The 22,196-nt window shown below is 41.4% G+C and overlaps 1 protein-coding gene and 1 long non-coding RNA gene across 8 annotated transcripts in view; both read left to right on the top strand.

The window, feature by feature from the left end:
- The window catches only part of SAMD12 (sterile alpha motif domain containing 12), a 386,116-nt gene extending 375,226 nt beyond the window's left edge, over window positions 1-10,890 (top strand). For all 5 annotated transcript variants that reach the window (XM_058698898.1, XM_058698897.1, XM_058698899.1 and 2 more), the window contains one exon: window positions 7,786-10,890. Coding sequence is in view for 2 of the 5 variants with exons in the window: in XM_058698899.1 (XP_058554882.1) it covers window positions 7,786-7,808 (23 nt within the window). In the remaining 3 variants the exon portion in view is untranslated. The remainder of the gene's footprint in view (window positions 1-7,785) is intronic.
- A 9,972-nt stretch (window positions 10,891-20,862) lies between these two features.
- The window catches only part of LOC131494473 (uncharacterized), a 49,613-nt gene continuing 48,279 nt past the window's right edge, over window positions 20,863-22,196 (top strand). For all 3 annotated transcript variants that reach the window (XR_009253421.1, XR_009253420.1, XR_009253419.1), the window contains exons 1-2: window positions 20,863-21,002; window positions 21,586-21,665. This is a non-coding gene — a long non-coding RNA (uncharacterized LOC131494473). The remainder of the gene's footprint in view (window positions 21,003-21,585; window positions 21,666-22,196) is intronic.

The raw sequence follows: 22,196 nt of genomic DNA, 5'->3' as shown, positions 1-22,196 counted from the left end.
GAATCCAATGCAGTCAAGTTTGAGAACCTCTGGCTGAAATGTCAGAGTTCTCAAACCTTGAAGCGCAGAAAACTAAATTTTACCCATAGGACCTAGAGTTAGGAGAGGGACAGCTTACACACAAGTGCATTCCTTCTCTCATTCACTGTGTGTGTGTGCGGTGATCCAGCTTCATCTCATGGACCCTCTAAAACCCCAGAGAGAGGTGACAATCCAAGCCAATAAGGACTGCAAAGCCAACTGCAGAAAGACTCTTAAAGTATCGGGAGCCAATCACATTCTAATTGAACCAATAATACTGAGGGCTGAGAGGATGGGGAATGGAGGCCAAAGCCTTCCTATCCCAACGAGGTAGAAATGCTTACCTGAATATGTTCCCATGGGGCTTTGGGGCTGCACATTTCCTGCTTAGCACTTCCATAATCAATAGGCCCCTGACATGTTATAACCAGATCAAGGGTCATAGGCTGGCCTAAAGTATAGCCCGTGTTAGTTCATTTATCCCTCCAAGCCTAACTTCCTTCATCTGTGGAGTGAAGTCACGATATCTACCTCCTCAAGTTGCTTCACAGTGGACACAGGTTCTTAGCATGATGCTAGGGCATGTAGTAAGTACTTGGTTAATAATAGTGCTTACTATTATGGTCATTGTCATCTACAGACTCTGTGTTAGTGTTCTCCAGAGAAACAGTAAGAGACCAGTAAGAGACCTTGCTTCTTCAACAGGAGATATATCAATGTATCTATATCTACCCATCTCTAGTTATTGAAAGACAGACAAATCTATCTATCTAGAGAGAGAAAGTGCACACAGGTCAGAGAGATGTCAGGGAGAGAGATAAAGGAATTGTCTCACATAATTATGGAGGCTAAGAAGGCCCAAGGTCTACAAGCTGGACACCTGGGAAAGCTGATGGTGTAAGTTTCAGTCCAAGTCTGACTCCAAGTCCAAAGACAGAAGACCAGTGTCCTAACTCAAAGACAGACATAGAGAGTGAATTCTCCCTTACTTGGCTGTTTTTTTGTTTTTTGGGTTTTTTTTAGAAAAGCATTTCTTTCTTTCTTTTTTTCTTTTCATTTTTTTAAATTCCAGTATAGTTAACATACAGTGTTATATTAGTTTCAGGTGCACAGTATAGTGATTCAACAATTCTATACATGACTCAGTGCTCATCATGATAAATGTACTCCTCACCCCCTTCACCTAGTTCACCCATCCCCCACCCACCACCCCTCTGGCAACCACCAATTTGTTCTCTGTAGTGAAGAGTCTGGTTTTTGGTTTGTCTCTTTTTGTTCATTTGTTTAGTTTCTTAAATTCCACATACAAGTGAAATCATATGGTATTTGTCTTTCTCTGACTGATGTATGTCACTTAGCATCATACTCTCTGGCTCCATCTGTGTTGTTGCAGATGGCAAGATTTCATTCTTTCTCCTGGCTGAGGCTTACTCAGCCTTTTGTTCAACTCAGGCCTTCAGTTGATTGGATGGGGACCACCCACATTAGAGACAGCAATGTACGGTACTCACTCTACTGATGCAGATGTTCATCTCATCCAGAAACACCCTCATGGACATACTCAGGATAATGTTTAACCAAATATCAGGGTACTCTGTGGCCCGGTCCGGTGGACACAAAAGTTACCCATAACAGCACCATTGTCATTTCCAGTTTACTGGGGTTTATGAGAAGCTGCAAGCTAGTTTGTATGCATCATCTGTTCTATTGCCCTTCACCCAGGTCCTCTGCCAGCCTGATACTCATTTTGTCCAAGATTCAGACCTTGATTTTCACGCAGTCAGGGGGGTATAGTTAATTTCTTAATCATACTCTCAGGGGCCAAAGACCCCCCAAACAATAGGGAAGCAGGCAATGGCAGAAAGGAACCTCATGAAATGGAGAAGGCATATGAGCTCTCCCATCAAAGGACTTGTGGTAGAGTTTAGCTTTATCGCCACATAAATCCTCTTCTGTCCTTCTTTTATCTCCTGACTTCTCCCCTACGTGCTAACTAATTAAGTGTGCATACCTGTTTAAATCATCCACTCTTGATTCTTATGATGGTATGCCTGTGAGGGTTCTAAAAGTTAGAAATAATTTAGTATTAGAGGTTTTGATTACATTGAATATAAAATAAAACAAGCAAATGATGAATAGAAGGAGTGAGGTTTGAGCTCAGCCTTATTTCCTGTACACACAACGGGCACACTTAAGTTGGTTTTTATCTTGGCCTATTTCGGGAGTGATATATTTGGCTCACAATGAGGAAGAGAAGATAAACAAGGACCTGTATCCTCTAAACCAACCTCAGTAGCTGGATGATTCTTTGATGGGGGATGGGGCGTCTGTCCTAGGCAATTCTAGGATGCTTAGTAGGGTCTCTGGCCTCTACCCCCCAGTTGCAGTAATACTCCCCTAGTTGTGACAATCAAAAATGTCTTTTGACGGTGCAGATATCTCTTTGGGGAGGCTGGGGGTGGGGGAACTGTACACAGTTGAAGACTACTGCTCTAAACATAGGAAAGATTTCAGACTGTTAAATAGAAATGTACTAACTTTCTCTATTTATGGTACTTTATGTATAGGGTGATGAGCATTCTTTTATACAAACACAGCTACTTGCTTTCCTGCATTCCTGTTGGGAGTTAAAGAATTTGCTTTCCTAACATGTTTTTGGTGTTTTTTTTTTATTTTTTTTTTTTTGAGAGAGAGAGAGAGAGAGAGAGAGAGCAAGCACAAGTGGGGGAGAGGGGCAGAGGGAGAAAGAGGGAGAGAGAAAATCTTAAGCAGTTTCCACACTAAGCATGGGCTCAATCTCACGACTATGAGATCATGGCCTGAGTGGAAATCAAGAGTCAGACACTTAACCAACTGAGTCACCCAAGCTCCCCCTTATGTTTCTTATTGAGTCAGGAAAGCATTGTGGTAAGAGCAGATCCAGGTTCTAGTCTTGGCCCTAGACCTTCTAGTGTTATGACTGTGAGGAATTAATGAACCTGGCCTCATTTTTTCCAGGTCTATTTTAAGAAGATCATACAATTCAGGCCTCAGAGATGGTGGTAAGAATCCAATGAGTAACTGCCTATAAAACTTCCGTTGGCCCATTGTAGCTGCTCAACAAATGTTAGTTTTGCTTGTTATTTCCATAATGGAGGGGCAACTGTGGACTTCACTCCTTTGGAGTGTGCATCTCACATCTGACATAAATAGCCCCACCTCAAAATGCAAAGTCCTCAAACTTGAGTCACATAAAAGACACTTTCACATAGAGGATATGGCCCCTTTATTTATTTATTATGGCTCTCCCTTTTGAATGGAAAACCCTAAACACCTTCTAAGAAACTATCTTATTTCCTTCCCTCAGCCCATGAGAGGTAAGGCTGCCTATACAGAGTATCTTTTCTCCTTCCCTAAAGACACGAATCCCATCAGCCCCTTGATGCTGGAGTAGGGAAAGGTGGAGCTGGACACACTCAGTCCCAGATCTGTTCTTTGATTCCTGTGCCAAGCTGACCATTGCCTCCCGGGCCCCTTCCTGCCTTTGAAGTGAAATCTCCTTATCATGGAGCCGTCTGTCATTGTCTGCACTAATCTGGGGGAGAGTAGAAGCCAGAGTGTGTTGACTGTGGCCTTGGCAGGCAAGAAGAGTGTTATCTTTCTCCTGGAGGGTGCAAAGACTTGACCCCTGGGCATGGTGTTTCTTTTAACTGCCCCCAGCTGTGGCATTAGAACCTTGCCTTGCCCTATTTGTATTTCTTGTTTCTCTAAGGAATGTTGGGAATTTGTGGTAATAATAATAATAAATAGTAGCCATCACTCAGCAGATATTTACTATTTGCCAAACACCATGCAAGGTGCTTTTTCTATGAGCCCATTTTATCATTCCAGCAACCCGTTTTAAAATGATCACCATTTTAAAAGTAAAGAAATTGAAGGTTGGGGAAATCAATGTTTTCAACATCATATAGCTGGTAAGTGGCAAGCCTGGGATGTCAGCCCAGATCTGCCTGATTCCAGAGCCCATGCCCTTAATCACTGGACTTAAATGCTTCTCTACTTTTCCCAAACTCTGGAGGCATTGGACATAAGAGGTGGTTAGTTCCCAGAATACCTGAATAGTAATGTTGACCCTCAAACAGAGATCTGAGGAAGAACCCTTCACTATATGTTATTTGCAAATCCATACATAGCCAGCACATACATAAAGCACATGTGGCTTTAGCTCTTAGATGGCAAGAAAAGAATTAGAACAATCGCCCTCTCCATATGCAGACTTGAGCTACAGGACTAAATCTCCTATAAAATTAAGCATTGAACTAAATTGAAAAGAAAAGAAGAGAAGAGAAGAGAACTCTTTTTCTCCAACATCATTCATTTCTTCATTAATTTTACTATTCATTAAGCACTTTCTATACACAGGGCACTGCACTTTGCACTAGGAAGACACACACTAAAAAGCCATGATATCAGCCTCAAGAAATTTAGGAGAGATGGATACATTAAAATAAAGTGTTCATGGTGGGTTTGGTGATAAAGGTTTCAGATGCCATGCTGGCTGATAGGGGGAAGTTGTCAGCCGTATCAAGGGGAAAGGAGACTTTGTAAAGAATGTGCCACAAGACCACAAGGTGGTTTTGGAAGACGGAGGGGTAGGTGTTCACTAGTGTCAGAGGGCATGCAAAGAAGGCATCCTAGGCAGGAGGAAAGGCTGAGCAAAGGCTCGAACGCTCAGTGTGTATAAGGAACTGGAAGGAATCTGGGATGGCTGAAGCCTGGGGGATGGCACCCAAAAAGAGCACCATCTGGAAGATCACGAACTGCCACTTTACATTTTGACCTCAGGTAGCTCTTCTGTACCTGAAGACATGATTCCAGCTGCAGATAACAAAACTCTAGGGCAAAGGGATGACAGCAGAGTCCATCACTGTCCATCTGTGATAGAAAACCAGTGGTTCAAGCCTGACCCGAGGCCAATACCTTTCACATGCAGCCTGAGTAAACAGAGGCCTCTTGCTCCCACATAAAGCCCAACTCAATGTGGTGACACAGTCAAGTGAAAGACAACTCACTGTGAAAGCATCAAGGAGCAATGAATTCCTTACTCTTCCGTGGAAAGATGGTCAAGGGGGCATTACGCCATAGCACGCGCTTCTCATTGGCCATCTGTTTGCCAGGCCCAGTTCCCACTGCTGCCATCTAAGTTCTCTGTCTCACTTCCTAAACCCTCACTTGGTATCTCTGTGAACTCTACGTCTGCCTCTGTCAGTGTTTTACAAGAGTACCTCTCTGCTCTTCCTATCATCTGTCTGTGTAACATAAATTAAGTCTTCAATTTTCTTCCATGCCCAGCAGGGCCCTTTATAGTGCTGACTGGGCCGATGGATAAACACAGAATCCTACTTAGGAGAGAGGAGAATGGGGAAGGCTACGAATATTTACACTTTATATATGTGTCCCTGTCACTCCTGCATGTCGCTAGACTGGGACATACCTAAGTCTGAGCACAGGTTCAATCCTCACAAACTGTGTGGCTTTGGTTCTGGGCCTCAATTTCCTTATCCATAAAATGGGGATATTCCTACCTATCCTAAGAAGTGAACTGAGGAACCACAGGTGAAAGAGTTGTGAAGTACAGTGGGCTCAGCTTATGTTAGTGTTTATAAGATTATTACAGATCTTGACACATCTGCTTTCCATCATCTGTTAGAAGTTCATGTGGAAAACATGGTTATTTGGAAGAATAGCAACTGTGATAAGCCTAGTTCTCAACTCTTGATTCAGGGTTCAATGTATAGTGATTAATTGGAATTCACTATTATCTTTATTCACTTTTAAATTTTATTTTATGGTCATTCATAGGAATACTTTTCCAAGGTCACACGTTTTTCCAGAGTGGATTTTAGAAGTCTCAGAAGGCTGGTGTACTATGTCAGGTTCCCAGAAATTCCCTAGGCCGCCCTTTTCCCTCGCAGGTTGACCTGGGTAGAAGATTTTTATTCATGTTGGTTTCTGTTCGCCCCCTTCCATATTACTAGAGTGTTATCTCTCTTTTTTTAAGGTTTATTTATTAATTTTGAGACAGAGCATGTGTGAGCGGGGGAGGGGCAGAGACAGAAGGAGAAAATCCCACAGGGCTTGAACCCACAAATCATGAGCCAAAATCAAGAATCAGACACATAACCAACTGAACCATCCAGGTTCCCCTAGAGTGTTATCTCTTAATGAAACTGCAAAGTAGTTATTTTTGAGGTAGTATTAGTATGAATACGGATGCTTTCATTAGTCACTGCTCGTGGGTCACATCTGCATTCTTGTGAACCTAATTTTTGGTGTTTTGCAAAATACTTAAGATAACAATAATAAAAATCCTAGCGTTTTCTTCCTTTCACTTAGAGTTCTTTTCTATGCATATGTGTAAGTTTTATAGTGTAGTATATCATAACTGTTTACCATGTAGCTACATAATCATCATAATTATTACTTTAATAGCCATATAAGCATCTATCCTGCTAATGCACCATCACTTACTTAACCTGCATTTTCAACAATGGAAGACTCATTTCCCAATTTTTCCACTATTATAAATAATCTCTGGGTTGTATATTTGTGCATACAGTTTCTATCGTTTTTTGGAGATTGTTTCCTTAGGATACACTCCTTGAATGGGAACAGTGAGTCAAAGAATGTGAATTTTTATAGTTTTTAAATAAATTGACATTATTTTTCCAGTTTACAATGCCATCAGCAATTTATTAGTATTCTACTTTCATTGCAACCTTATCAGTAGTGTGTATTATTTTATATTTAGTATGCTTAAATAGTACCTTACTTTTGTTTTTGCATTTTCTCAAAAACAGTAAGTTGTAATCAAACGTGCTTATAAATTTTGCGTTTTCTCATTATTTTGAAAAGCCAGTTTTAAAAACTAGGTCAGTTTTTTTCTTTTTTTTTTAACATCAAGAATTCTTGCTATTTTTCTCTTCCAATGCCCAATAGTTTTGTGTATTAAATAAAGCTAATGTTGATATTTTTCTGAACAAGACATTCCATGGCACTCTCATATTAACTAATAAATGAGGACCTCCATATAAGGAACTATAGGGAGGACTCAGATAAAATAAAAGGAACATTATAAAATAAAAAATTACAAAACCCAGGAAGAGATCTGCACCAGCATTCCCAAAGTCAAAAGCAAGATTGCAGTGCAGGTAGTTTAATCTCTGGTCAGACTTTGACAACTTTCTCTGTCTCTTCTCTGACTTGCTCAGCTAGTCTCACTTTTCAACTAGCAAACTCAGGAGCTCCAGCCATATTGCTTCCTTCTAGGTTTTATCCCAGGAAATCTCCCTGATAAATAAAACCACCATTATCCCCTCCCCCCCCCCCACACACACACACACAAATGCCTTCACACCACTCCCAGTCCTATCCTGTTCCAGATCAGGTAACTTCATGAAGCTCTATAATGTATGAAATGGTTTCTCAAACCACAGACTATCGAGGGATGAATGCCAGCTCCAGAGATTTGATTTTGCCCTGCCTTCCAGGCAACTTCGCCTATCCCCGAGATGGATGTTTTCCATACTCTGCCAAATGGTAGAAGGACCATTCCAAGAGCCATCATAAATTTGTCCTGCAGTTGAGTAACTATTAGATCTGTTAGAGCTTTCTCTTCGACCTAAAGGATGTTAGAGTTTGTTTGAGTAGGATAATTGCTTCATACCAGTATCTGGGAACATAAAGAAATGACTCACCGCGTTTTTCCCCTTTTTCCTCTTGCAGCCTCAACCGAGGGTTCTCCATAAACGTGGTTAGCCTTCCAAGCTGCTGTCCTGCCAGTTGATATGAACATGGCCTGTTCCTCACAGAAAGACTAACTCATGGCACCTGCCAGAAGATATCCATGGAGCATTGACAGATTAACCAGATTAACTGAAAAAAAACACCCATTCAGTCAAGATTATGGGCTTTGGAAAATCTTAGTTTGCTGTGGATTTTTAAATGAGGTGCATAATATACAGTGCCAACTTGTTCCAAGTGGTCATTGGCAGACCATTAGCTGGAAAATTGCTTCCAGTTTTCATCACTGTGCATAACTCAAGCTCCCTTTGGGGGCTGTCTGTGCCCTTCACTAGAAGTCCTATTTTAGCATGGCAACTACTGGATTATTTTATTATGTGTGCAGATGGCATGATATGTTAGAAAAAAATCACAGCAATTCTGCAATGTCAGTGGAAGTGTTCACGATACTCTGCCCTGGTAGGAATGTAAACACGTCTTGGTTATGTTAGTTATGACGTCTAAAGGTATTCTGTCCAACTCTTAAGCACTTTATATGAGAAAACTACACCAAAAGGAATCAGCACGTTCTGTACCTATGGGAAAACAAGTATCCTCTCTCTCTCTTTTTTTTTTTTTTTTATAAATCTTGTCCTCTTTCTGGCTCAGACTGTCCAAGACAAACTCCACCCCTAGCATATGGCAGTCATTTGTGGTAGATTGGTGTATATACGGCCACAATACTGTTAGGCTTAACCTGTTGACACTTTAGTGAACCAATTGGATTTCTTGTAGCTCTAGAGGGAAGGAGAAGGGGGCTGGTGGTTGAAACATCTTAGTTCTTGGTTCCTGGTACCCAGGCACAACTTAGCACATGCACATACAGATAAACACGGGGCTTGTATGTGGCCAGTGTATATATTCTGTCCTATAGAAGAATGTTTTCAAGAACAAAAGGAGATGGCCATTTAATCAAAGACCATGGTGGGTTGAGGGTAAGGGTGGCAGAATGCCGTTTTCCTGTGTGGTCTGACTTTACAACTTGAGAAGGCTTTCTAGGTCAAGTTTAAATCACAGCTCTCTGAAGAGGAAAAACAGCAAGTGTCCCCCTGTGTGCCTAAAGAAGGAAAAGGGCCCAATCCACACTAGGTTCCTACCTCAGTAGAGAACCTACTAGTCCCTTTTTAATCCTTTCTGGGATTATATCCACAATTAATTCTTTTTTTTACGATGTCTTACAACAAAGCACACTATTGCTTGTCTTTGGGCATTAGAGAAATGTCCACATTGACTGACCTTACGTAATGCTTTCGCTTTCCTTTCCCCTGAAAATATAAACTTGGCTGAATCAAAAATTCAGCAAATATGTTCTGTGTACCCACAATCCCAATCTGGGACTGATAGGCACTGGAGGCTTTTCTTTAAATATATATAACAACTCTGGGACCCTGCCAGTACAAGGAAGTTTGGCACCTTAGGGGGTCTCCATACACGCGCTCACGGTCTGCTCTCCCCCGGGGGCCTCAGGAAATGCACAGCACTTTGGAAAACGCTCCCCGTCCCCACTGAGATTTGGAAAGCTGACAGGGGAAGGGAAAGAGAGCCAAATGTGATTTGGGTGAGTCACCTCATAGGATGACTCACCCCAACCTGTCAGGCTGTATTGTCAAAGAAGGGGGCTTCCAAGAGGGAACTCAGAGGGATTTCAGTCACCAACAAGTTCTGGCCTCTCGATGGGTCAGCCCAGGACCACCAGGCCCTCACAGACCCTAATTCTTCACAAATCCAGAATTACGAGGCCAAACCCTGTTGCCAATGCCCCTGGGGAGAACATTCCAATCTCTACTGCCCACCTCTTGAATTTCACTTCCAACAGCAGGGCTTCCTTCTTCTTTCCTTTATCCAGCACACGTTTGTTGAGCACCTACTGTGTGCCAAACATTGTGTTGGGGTAACAACAGGGTACAAGGCCGGCTCCCCATGTCCTTCTGAGACAATATCTCCTCCTCCCAAACCCTGTCCCTGTCCCAGCTTTTCCACAATGAAAACAGAATTCAAGCAGCATTCACCTCCTGCCAGAGGGACCTCAGAAAATGCACATGGCAGCAGGCAGTTCCCTTGCCTGAGGAAGTAGACAGTGGAAGAAGAGGTAGTGGACAGCATCGGGACACATATTTGGATCCTTGTGCACAGCCTGCCCTTCCAGGGCCCGGACTTTGCTGGTTAGGGCTTCCCCCAAACAGCTTTTAATTCCTTTCCTTGACAGTCACCCTGGTCACCTGTATTCCCATCCTTTACATAGGCACAACCATTCATTGTTACGCTGGATTCTCTAAAGCTCCAATTCTAAACTTAGTCTTGGGGACACAGAAGAGGACCTGCTGAATCCAAAAGAACTACCAGCTGCTGAAATAGTGTAGCTGGGAATTTGTTGGTTCACTAATTGAGGGTCGTTCGGAGTCGACCCTTTAGCTGTTACAGGTAACAACCTTGGAAAACTGGACATACTTTATGGTGCAGGTGGTCATCCAGTGATGCTGGTTCATCCTTGCTTTGGCTTTTGCAAAATGTGTTCTGAACAATTAAATAAGTAGAGTTTCCTAGCTTTTTTTTTTTTTCAGTCAGAAGTGTGCTGACAAATTTTTAAAAGGTGATGGCTAAGGGTGGAGATGGGAAAAGGCAAAGCTGAAGTCAATGAAAGAACCCAGTTGAAAATGGCTTCTCTATAAATGCCTTAATTCCTGGTGTATCACATATTTGCGTAGTAACTGTGACTGTTTTCCAAACTGTTAGCCTCATTTTGCAGTCTTTGGCAGGGATAGTTTTGGAAACATGGAGGCATAAAATCTGAGCAGTTACTTGCTAAACCAGCAAAATGGAGAACCGACTTCATTCACAGCCTTTAGGTTCTTTGTTCCGTGTTAAGCCACGATTTCTGGTTGTTACTTCCTCCTGTGCTGTACCTTATTCCCAAGATGTATGTTGGAGATTTTACCTCCCAGAAGTTCAGGAATGGCTGTGGGGAGTTTTGTTTAGTAGGCAGCGGGAGACCAGGAGGTAAGGGATAAATATTTTGATGTCTAAGGGCTATAAACTGTTGATGCTTAACTTTTCCTTTTACTTAAACCTGTGCGACACCTTTTATTGAAAGGCTGACACCCACACTTGAGCAGGAAAGACACTCTTGGGAAGGAACAGAAATGAATAATTATCAGACTCTCTGGGGTGCCAAGGGGATTAGCTTGTACCAGCTTGAGAACTGAATTTGAGATGCAGAGCATCGGTGGTTCTGCTAGGGTGAAAAGCAAATCACTTCTGTAGTTGAAGACATACCTAGAGGACAGAGATCCTACAAACTTCCCTATGGATGATGGCCACCTGCAGACCCCTGCACCGGCTCTGTGAGCTGTGTCGCTGCACATGGGGCTTCTACCTCCAGAATGGGGGAAGCAGCCCTGAGTTCTCTCCAAAGTCACTTCTCCGTTGCTCAGAGGTTAACGGTCCTTAGTTCTGAGGGAATTCTGCCATTTTTAACACTCAAGGGGAAAAGGAGTATCAACCTTACTGAAAATATAACCTAAGGATAGAAACCTCCAATGGATTATGGATTTACCCCAGTGTTACTTGCAAATGCTTTCTTTGTCTGCAAATGTCACCTGATTGATTTTGAATGGGAACTACAAAAGTCTCTCTGAAGAAAAGTTTAGAAGACTCCCTTTACCCAAACCTCCTCTCCCCGGTGCATTAGCAGCTTTATTCTTGGTGATGTTTTCCTCTATATTCTTTAGAGTAATTTTGTTGCTTGACAACTAGACTTAAGACTGCCGTAGACTCTTTTTAAAAATCTAATCTTTGAAAATGACATAAATTCTTTTATGTCTTAAAGGCTGTTTTTATTCACCTCTCCCACAACCCCCTCCACCTCACTTTCTTTTTTTTTTTTTCTTTTAATCTCTTCTTTTAACAAAATTTCTTGGGTAGATTTTGAGTATTCTCTAAAGAACACAAACAGAAAACCTTAGCCGTCCCCCTTTTCCCCACTACTGACTAATAATTCCTTCTTATGCTTGATCTTGGTGAAGGCTTGCTGCCCAAACAGCAGTGGATGTGAATTCACATCTCCAGGGAGTGACTGGTCAAAGCTGCTAATCAAAACTGAACCCGTGAGATTATGAGCAAGGACAGACCAGGAGATGCTTCTGCTCAGGGCACAGCTGGGGACTCTATTTCAAAGACAAACAGGTCCTGCTCCTTTGTTTTTTTAGATCTGCATCTAATCCTGTGGCCAGAGAACTGTCTTATGAATTCTGCTTTGTCAATGTGCACGATTTCTGGCACCACTGCATAGCTTCCAGGTCAAACAGGACCACATTTCCATTCTTTTGCTCTGGTGACTTACTCTAGTGGGGAGACAAGGAACATTCTTTTGAAAGCTGACCACCTGTGGGAAGCTTGAGGAAGAGTTGGCCATGTGCACAGGGAGGTTCCGCTGCACCTTAATAAAAAGAACAAAATAGATCCTTCCCTGGAGATTCTCATGTGGGAACGTGGCCAGAGGGATGATACCAAAACTGGTTTTCTTCTGGCCATTATCTTGGCCCTGCAGGGAAAATTCTGGGCTGGAGTGCGGGTGGGAGGGGCACCATTTCTAAGATCTAAAAATTTTAGGATGAAATTCACCTCTAAGATAAATGTAAAGGAGGAAGTGCCAGTGAGTATGGGACCAGTTTTAGACCTCTTGCCCAACAGCACCAAGACGGACAGATGACTTCCACAGAGCAGCAGAAAATGGGTGTAGAAGGCTTTGTAAGATGGGAGTTTCATGCACCATGTAGGGCTATTTTACAATCTTGAAGAGCCCCAAGCACTCTTACTTCAGAGTCTCCCTTCTCCAGTTACATCAAACACCAAAAAGCACCAACAACACGCACCTAATAAAATTTCAAAGTCACCATATGACTTGCACAGAATTGCAGTTGACTGGTTGACATAACATTAAGTGTTGTAGATACATTCTTTGTAATTATACGATATTCTTTTCATATTTTGGAGCCAATGGTTGAGGGGTTTCATTTATTTAATGGCTTGTTTTGTTGCTGTTATTTCCAAACCTCAAACATTTACGGACGCCTTAGGCTCTTAAACCTAGGCCTTGGGGCGCCTGGGTGGCGCAGTCGGTTGAGCGTCCGACTTCAGCCGACTTCAGCCAGGTCACGATCTCGCGATCCGTGAGTTCGAGCCCCGCGTCAGGCTCTGGGCTGATGGCTCGGAGCCTGGAGCCTGTTTCCGATTCTGTGTGTCCCTCTCTCTCTGCCCCTCCCCCGTTCATGCTGTCTCTCTCTGTCCCAAAAATAAATAAAAAATGTTGAAAAAAAAAAATTTAAAAATTAAAAAAAAAAAAAAAAAAAAAAAACCTAGGCCTTTTGGCCTCAAGTGCAGAGTGATAGAGACAGCCCTGCTGATGTGAATGATAAGAAGAATGTTACATTAACCCAGTTGGAGATACTAATACGTAAAACAATGAAGACACTGAAGACGCTGCTGGTTGCTTTCTGCATTGTTATAATCTTTTAAATTTCAATAATTTGGATCAAAGGAAACAAACAGGGTGTTTACGCATGGCTTTGCCCTATGAGCACACACACAGCTATCAAATGTGCAATTCTAAGCTGAGTTGATAAGAGCACACAGCTCTGTTTTATGTGATTCTATTTAAATACAACCCTCCCCAAATTCGATAACAATGTATTCAAGAGTTCTCTTTTAAAAAAAAAATCTGAAACAAGAGATTCTCATTAGATCATTATTTCTCCTGCGGTTGGGGAGTGATTTTGTGACCTGACTTTGAAGAAATACTTACGCTTGCCATTAAATACAAGTGTCTGATCGTTGCTCTGCTCCACAAACTGATGGTGGCCACCTCCCATTCTGCAGAGGAAGCTGGCCTGGCCTCCCCCTAAAATAGCACAAGTATCATGAAGATACCTTTTGAAGCTCTGGGTAGTCCCCCTATTCGTGCATAATTCCAAGAATATGATTTGGATTGAGCAGCGTCCTGGTCTTTGATTATGTCACCCCTCAATCAATTTGAATTATATATTCAATTATATATTATATGTATTCTAATATATAATATATATAATTTCCAAGATTTTTTATCGACCACCATCAACTGCGTTGAGTGTGTGTTTGCATTGAGATCTGCCAGTTGACTCTGTGGCAGCTTTGAACAGTTCCTGTTTCCCATACAGCAGAAGGCCCACACACCAGCTGCAGAAGTTTTGGAGTGTGTGACCAGGTTCTTTTTCACATCAACAGGCCCTGTTTATAGGAGGGAAGCTTAAAGAGAATTGGGGCAAGGGGTGGGTATGGGGGATGCATTCGCGTTTGAACACTAGAACCTTTATCTTTTCCATTGTAATGCAACTCTCATCTCCAGGCACCATGAAGAGAAGCATTTGCCTCTCCAGTGCCCACTGGAGGTAGTTGGGCTTTTACTGGCTTAAACTCACATGTAGGCAATTTGAAGGCTCTCTGGGGCTCTGAATGGTTTGTCCACCACTACCTTTCCTCCACCAATAGAAAAATGCTATCCTTACAAGGCCATGTTTGAGAAGACCATGGCTTGGCTAGTGAAAGAAGTGCACATCGCAGAGAGTTGAATAATGTTAGGCTCTTGACTGCACCGTAAGTCTCAGTCATGCTTGGCACAGAAGCAGCTAGTCTGCTGAAAAGCCAAGCCAGCACAAATATTTTGAAACTAATTCCACTAAAACTCTTGTGTCATTAAACCATACTACTGTAGTTCCAATTAATCCAACTCTTTAATATCATTAGCCACGAAATTAAATAGCTGTACCCAAAACTTTAGAAAAGATCAATATTGTAACAAAATGACATATTAGCAGTAAAAATACCTGGGAAAAGAAAATATTGATCTATTGTGGTTTATATACTGGAGTTATTTTTAGGACTTTGTGGATCTGGCACTGCTCTGAGAAAGGGGAAGAAGATGTTTTGAATTCAAGAATACTTGGATTCAAGAGAAATTGCCCATTTCTCTGGGCTTGTGCTCATGTGTCCCACCTTAGCAGACAGTGTTGTCTGCAGGCTAAAATGAGCTAAGGGGAGAAGGTGTCCCATGCCACTAATATATATGCAATTATCATAGTGACCTGGGCTTTAATTGTGGGCCCTTTCTCTTTATGCTTTCTCCTTGTAGCTGGTATTACTCAGAGTCCATTCTGGGATTAGAAAAGAAAAGAAAGAATGATAAGAAAGTAACAATCAACATTTTGCAGGCACACACAAGCTTTTTCTAATATGTAGGGACCCATCTGCAGAGCCCATGGCCAAGTATCTCCACTTCTCTGCCTCCAGAAGACAGAGTTAACCTAGCCGAGGGAGAGAGCCTCAGCTTTGGCTTAGTGCGGGGCGGGGGGGGGGGGGGGGGGGGGGAATCACCAGTCCCCGGGTCGGAGAAGACTAACGGAAGTGTGAAGTTGACAAATTAAGGGTCACAGGAAGTAGAGAGCCCTATCGAACTTCATTGATGAGCTACTGTCTACTAGCATTTGTCCTAGGGAAGAAAGAAGAAAAATCACACAATGTAAACTGAACGGACGACTAGTAGGGTCTTCCATTCCCTCCCCTCAGTAGGGTATGACAGGGGGAAATCTCATGAAAAAAACTGGTTCACAGTTTTACAAACACTAACAAACATGGACTATAAAAAGCACATTTCATAACACAAAAGCCTACATAGAGGGTAGAAATTTTTATAGCTTCCTTGAGTGAGCAGTTAAACCAGCAGTCTGAATTCTCTTAGTCCCCTAAGAGTGGTTAATTAAATAAGTATTTTCCTTATCCATTGCCCACAACTGTGGTTTGTTTTTTGTTTTTTTTTTTTTCTTCTCTATGCACCCTAGAAAAACTCCCAGGACGAGACTTAGGAGGACTCAAGCAAGTTACATGGTAAAATCAGAGTGCCTTTTCTGTTGGATGTTCACTTTGGTTTCCTGCTTTCCCAGGACATATGATGTTTAGAAACTTTTTTCTCTAAACATAAGAATTATTGTGCACCACAATCTTGAACCAACGATTTCCATATCTTACGCAGCTATCAACTTGCCAATTCCCTCTGGGTCTCCTTTATATTTTCTTATAGTGTTTCTTTCTGTTTTGGGTTGTCGTCAAAAAGAGTTGGGGGGCATGATTCTTTTTAAATCGATAGAAATGGAACTGTACAGATTTTTGCCCCCTTGTATCTGTGAGCATGATCTCTATCAGGCCTGAAAATCTGCTTTATCATTTTGTATATTTGACTATTTTGTATTCAGCATTACTTGATTCCTTATGTGCATGGCAATGTATTAAAATGTGGGATTTCTATTACCGTGTAAAAGTGTTTTGATTCTGATTTTCAACATATATCCTTAGAAAAAAAATTACATTAAACTTTTTATTTCTGTTTTCTTCAGCTCATCAGCTTTGCAGAAGGAAAAGAAAAGTTAACAGCATTTCACTTTCCCTGTGTTAGCTAATGATGCAATTCATGGTGGAAAATTGTCCTCAATTATGCTGTGTTTCCTGGAGAAATAATGTATGTGAAATGGATTGGTGGCCTCCCTCCAGCTCCCAGCACACAGAATTCCCCCAGCAACAAATCCCACCAGCATGATTGCTATTACTGGTGAAGGCTTTAGTGTTGAGCACAGCCGGGCAAAAGATGCAATTCTCTTCATCTCCAGATCCTGGAAAGAGATGGAAGGAGATGGGACAACAGATCTTGCCCACCAATTTGCTCTCACCCCACAGAGCCTTAAGTGCTTATAATAGCATGATTGATGGCATTCCCCAGCACCCCCAGTTCCGTCTGTCACAGGTAGTGGCCAACGGTAAGCTACCTGTATTTTATCAGTAGAGATACTGACCTTCAAATAACACCTGCCCAGGAGATCTCGGGTTAGAAACTAGTTCTCCCAAACATGTGGCACAGCCAGTCGTGCATTTCAGAAAACATCTAGATACACTCCACTCTCAACCACGTATTTAAAAGATGCCAAACATTTTTTTCTCAAATTAAAAAAAAATTTCACTGAATAATACAATGCACCAAATATAAACAACAGACCATTTGACCTGCTCTAAACTACCATTTTCACCCTTTCTTTTCTCAAGGAGACATCCTAATGAGTACTTATAGCCACTATGACATTACTGAGTATGATGAATTGCTTCAACTTATACTAGAGAAACACTTCTTTCCCAGAAAGGAAAAAGCACTTATAAATTGCATGAAAAAGAAAGGAAACACCCATTGCCTTTTTTATTATATGTTTACTGTGAATATAGTTTTGGGTTCCGCCCCACCTAGAAAAGTCTTCCAAAAGCAAAACCCGTGATAGTCTTTTAAGTTAGCTTACTGACTCAATGTGTAAACCTTCTAAATCTGCCTACGCACCTGATAACTCTAAAAGCACAATTTTCTCCCACTCTTAATTCACACAGATTAAGAACATGGAAAACGGGGCAACATTTTGCCATTCTTGAGAAGATGTAAAACTAGAGCCCCCAACATTTTCTTCATATTGACCTTTCTGGGATAATTTCTGACCATTCCCCCTCTTTTATTTGTCTCTCCTATCATTTTCTAACTTTTTCTCTGTCATTCCTCTGCCTTTAACTTACTGCCCCCTTTCCATGTAGTTGTTTTCTTTTCTCTGCCTTACCTTCCTCTCCATCTTATCTCCTTCTCTTTCCCTTTTCAGTCTCATCTCAGTCTCTCTCTTCCAACCCATTTTACCCTTCTCCTTCTTTCTTTTTCTCTTATAAGGTAGGGTATTCATCCTCTTGGTATTTGTATCCCCACATCATGGTGCTTAATAGTTGCTCAACAGAGGTTAGGGTTAAGTGAATTAAACTTGGTGTCATGTTCTTCTCAGCTTATTTTCCTTCTTCCTGCTGAGCCCAGCAAGCCCTGCTCCAATAAGCATGTTAACTCAAAGTAATAAAGACTAAAGTCAGGTGTCTTTTCTGAGGGAGGTGAAATCTTTAGGTAGCAGATCAGCTAGGCAGCTTTAGGTCGTCCCAGCCAGGCACAGACAGATTCCGCTACCATTTTGCCATGCAAAGAAAAGTTTCCCTGCTATCTCAGTGTTTTGGGAACTCATACTTGCCTGGGCAAACATGGTGGCCATATTGGGATCAAGTACAGTCATGTCATGAGCAGCTCAGTTGAGACCACCAAAATTATTTATTGACCCAAGATTATTCAGAATCTAGTAAGACCTAGTGAGACCTAGTAAATGTATACTGCAGTGCTAGGTATTTTGTACCAGAGAAAGCTCTCCCCGGCTGATGCGGGTTCTTATGGTGATTATGAAATCACAAGGGTTATTAATACATTCCCCTTCACATATCTGTTTTTATGGCATCTGGGAAAATGTACACTGAAAAAATAGCTTTCCATTACCTTTCCTGATTTTGTACGTATATTGAAAAATCAACTAAAAATAAACTTTAAGAAAGACAACCACATTCTTGTTTTGGTATAGCACTGGGGAGGTGTAAGGTGGGAGTGGATAATGAGAAGTGCATGCAGTTTTTTCACAAATGAGCACGCCCCCATTCTCATGAGAAATGGAAAACTTGCTGGGGTCCTGTTTCTCACTTGTATCTGTCCTTTGGTAGTACAATCTGAATATTATTAGGCACCCCCTGTTGCCCAGTTTCTGCTGGCAATTCCAAGAGGGAACACTGATATATCTAAAAAAATTTTCCAGATTTTACTTGGTCCTTAATGAAACGTCCAAAATGGAATGTGTGGGTGTTGATATGGGTATGTGTTACACAGGAAATATCCCAAAAGTCCTTCTTCCCATGCATGCCACCCTCATTATCCATCCAAAGGCAGCCACTTCTGTTCCTCACCCCAAACCCTTCTCCCTCTGTCACTCTCAACTCCCAATGAAGAACTCTCCCTGCCACCAGATTTTTCTGGTTCTGTCCTCCCTCTACACCCTCTTTACTTCTATTCCATACTTCTCTTCTAAATCTCGGCCCTTGCGTATGCAATTTCCCCACTTTTGCCTCTCCAGCTCTGCTTTTCTCTACCAAAGTCACTGATTCTGCCTCACAAAAGCTAGTATTAGATTATTTTTTTTTAGTGAGCAAGGGAGGAAAAAATGTGACAATATGTTTTCTTAATAATTTTCTTTATCATTTTTTTTACAAATAAGTCTTGCTCCAGAACTGTAGACTAGATTTTTAAAAAATTAAGGGTAATGGAAGATTAATGCAGTTGCCTTTGATGGCTCGAATTCTACTTCCAGAAAGTAAGTCTGTGTATTCGTTTAACAAATGTAGAGGCTATTCAACCTATGTGCCAGGAACTGTGCATGGTATGGGGCTAATTGTTGATGACTCAGAGATAAATGACTTTTTTTTTCCTGCCCTTAAAGATTGTACCTCCTAAAAGAAATAAGGAACTCAACATATAATTTCTTCTTTAAGAATCTCTTATTAAAATGCAAATATCTCTGGAAGGATAACTGAAATCCCTACTCATTCTCAGATGCTGGGATTGCAGAAAGATGGAAAGTTACAGTCAAGTAAGCTCTGAAAACATGATTTATGTTATTTACCCCACTCCTAGAGACACATGCAACACATTAGCATATTAAAGGCTCTGAGAAGTCTTGCAGGAAATAATCATATGCTTTGTTCAGTGCGGTACTTTCCAAATGCATTCAAGGACCAACAGTTTCCCCCAGAGAATACTAACAACCCACAGAACAAGCACTTTTGGAAATGTGGGTCCATGCCAATCATTAGCTTGACAGCAATGTTATTTCAACCAGGTGAGTGAAAAGGCCCTCAGAAATAAATGGTGCAAAAGATGAGCTCTCCAACGAGTGATGGAGCAGCCAGAAAATGGGCTAAAAACGAACTTGCTAATGTGTATTAATAAAAATAATTATAGAGCAACACTGTGAGCCTATCATACTCTAGCCCTGCCATCATCCATGGCTGCGAGAGGGGACAACAGTAGCCTTACTTGGACCAAGGCTCATATACCACTGGATTTTAATATTGTTTTTTGGACTATTAGGGGTTTGTAATAGGTGGACTCCAATATCTTACACCACAGAATTTTAAGCTCAACTACAACTTTGTCCCATCTTACCTCCAATTTTGCTTTTAAAAAGAAGTAAGCATCCATTTAAAAATCTAAACACTTCAGTCCACTGTAGCTTACCTTCCTTCTTAAGATTGAAAAACATTTTTTAGTGGGGCGCCTGGCTGGCTCAGTCAGCGGAGCTTGCGACTCTTGATCTCAGCGTTGTGAGTTCCAGCCCCACGATGGGCGTAGGGATTACTTAAAAATAAAATTTAAAAAAAAAAAAAAAACTATTTTGGGGGCGCCTGGGTGGCTCAGTCAGTGAAGCATCTGACTTTGGCTCAGGTCATGGTCTCTCGGCTGGTGAGTTCGAGCTCCAAGGCTGACTCTGACAGCTCAGAGCCCAGAGCCCGCTTCAGACTCTGAGTCGCCCTCTGCCCCTCCCCCACCTGTGCATTTTCTCTCTCTAATATAAACAAACATTAAAAACAAAGTCTATTTTTAAAAAAGACTTTTAATTTTACATAGCTTTGTCTCACAGAATTATGCGAGATTTTCAAAGTTAACAAGTTTGGAATACAAGTTGAGCAACTGCGCCAAACACACAAGCCCACAGACAGCAACTTCACCAACACAAAAAGGTATTGATTTTGATTGGTTAAGCAAAAAAAAAAAAAAAAAAAAAAATCTTTAAAATTATTTTTGCACATATGGAACCAGGAGAAAAAGAAGCCAAAGAATAAGCGGTATCAAATTTGACACCTTTGTTACTCTTCCTTTCATGACACCCTATGAGAAATTAAGTTAGGGCAGTTCGCGACTGAGTTCAGAACTACATCTTAAAGACGGGTTCCGAAAGATTGCCGCTAACTTTCAGGAGAGATTTCCGAAAGTTCGTGCACGTGAGCGTGCACATGTATGCGTGCGCGTGCGTGTTTATGCGTGCGTTGGCACGTGCCTGCGTGCGTGTGCACGTAGTCGTTGATGGAGGCAGGAAGCGAGAAGGAAGCGGGAAGGTGGAAGAGATCGGAAGAGTTTCAAACAAGGCCCGATTCTCCTTAGGTCAGCTCGATTTGCTCTCTAATCCTGGGCGACGCAGGTAAATTCCTGCCTTGGTTTTTACTTTGTATTTGTCTCTGTTACATTCCAAAATCATCCGAATAACTGTTTAGGTTTTTAGTTATTTTATTTTATTTTGAACAACAAAAATTGTTATGATGAGAATCAGCCCTGACGGGTATGTAATAATTCTGCCTGAAATGCAGTTTAACTGACAAGAACAAAAACAATAGTTGCCTTGACTGAGTGCCCACTATAGGTGAGGCATTCTTTATTCTACCTCATGTAATTCTTACTGTATTCTGTTAGGTATTATTACTCCCTTTTAATTGAGCAGTGAAGAGATCAAAATTTAAAGGGATTAAATTCTCAGACCTGGTCCTACAGCTCACTTAGCTATTTATGACTGGGAAGCACAGAATCTCAGCTTCACACACATATTTATTGAGCCCATACTACCCACAAGGCACTGTGCTAGATAATCCACTAGCCTTGACATCATCACTGGTCCTTGACCTCTCGAGATCACAAGTATTTTCAAAAATCTGCTGAGAGCTATGGATGCTCTCTCATCAAAAAAAAAAAAAAGTACACAACACAAATCTTTGCATTCATTTTCAAAGGGTTCAAGGATCTTCTGAATCTCATCGCATTGTAGGAACTCCTGCTGTACTCAGAGAATGTTGTTCAGAAGGGGAGACAGGTAAGTAAATGGGCCTTAGATCCATAGCCCTCATCTTGCATTTTCAAGCTTCTCAGTGCTTCCAAGCATGTCCAAAAGACCAGCTAACTCAGTTCTGGATATACGTAGTAAAGGTATTGCTATTGCCCAGTTTCTGTCCCAATGTGTGAAGTTGAAAGTGTAACGAGTACTTCTGTTAACAAAAATATGTTTCATTATTGCCTTTGGTTAAAAAAAAGAAGCAAATAGACCCACTCTTGCCAATGCCGATTCCAACATCTGTCTTCCAAAATCAGTATTAATGTATTCTCTTCAAATTAGGACTTTTGATTTTCTGTGGATAACAAGAATATTAGCTATGCCTTTTTCATGCTGTTTCTGTTAAAATTTTAAACACTTCTTTTGGTTCAATGTGTTGTTCAATTCAGCTGAGGTTGGGGGCTAAGATGTGTATTAGTAGGAAACCAAGTACACATCCTGTGTCCTCATATGGTATCATTTCAAGCTTGTCAATTCTTTTTTTTATGTTTATATGAATGCTTTTATTTATTC

The sequence above is a fragment of the Neofelis nebulosa genome, chromosome 14, assembly GCF_028018385.1.
Source record: "Neofelis nebulosa isolate mNeoNeb1 chromosome 14, mNeoNeb1.pri, whole genome shotgun sequence".
NCBI lineage: Eukaryota > Metazoa > Chordata > Mammalia > Carnivora > Felidae > Neofelis > Neofelis nebulosa.
This window is presented reverse-complemented; position numbering and strand designations above follow the sequence as displayed.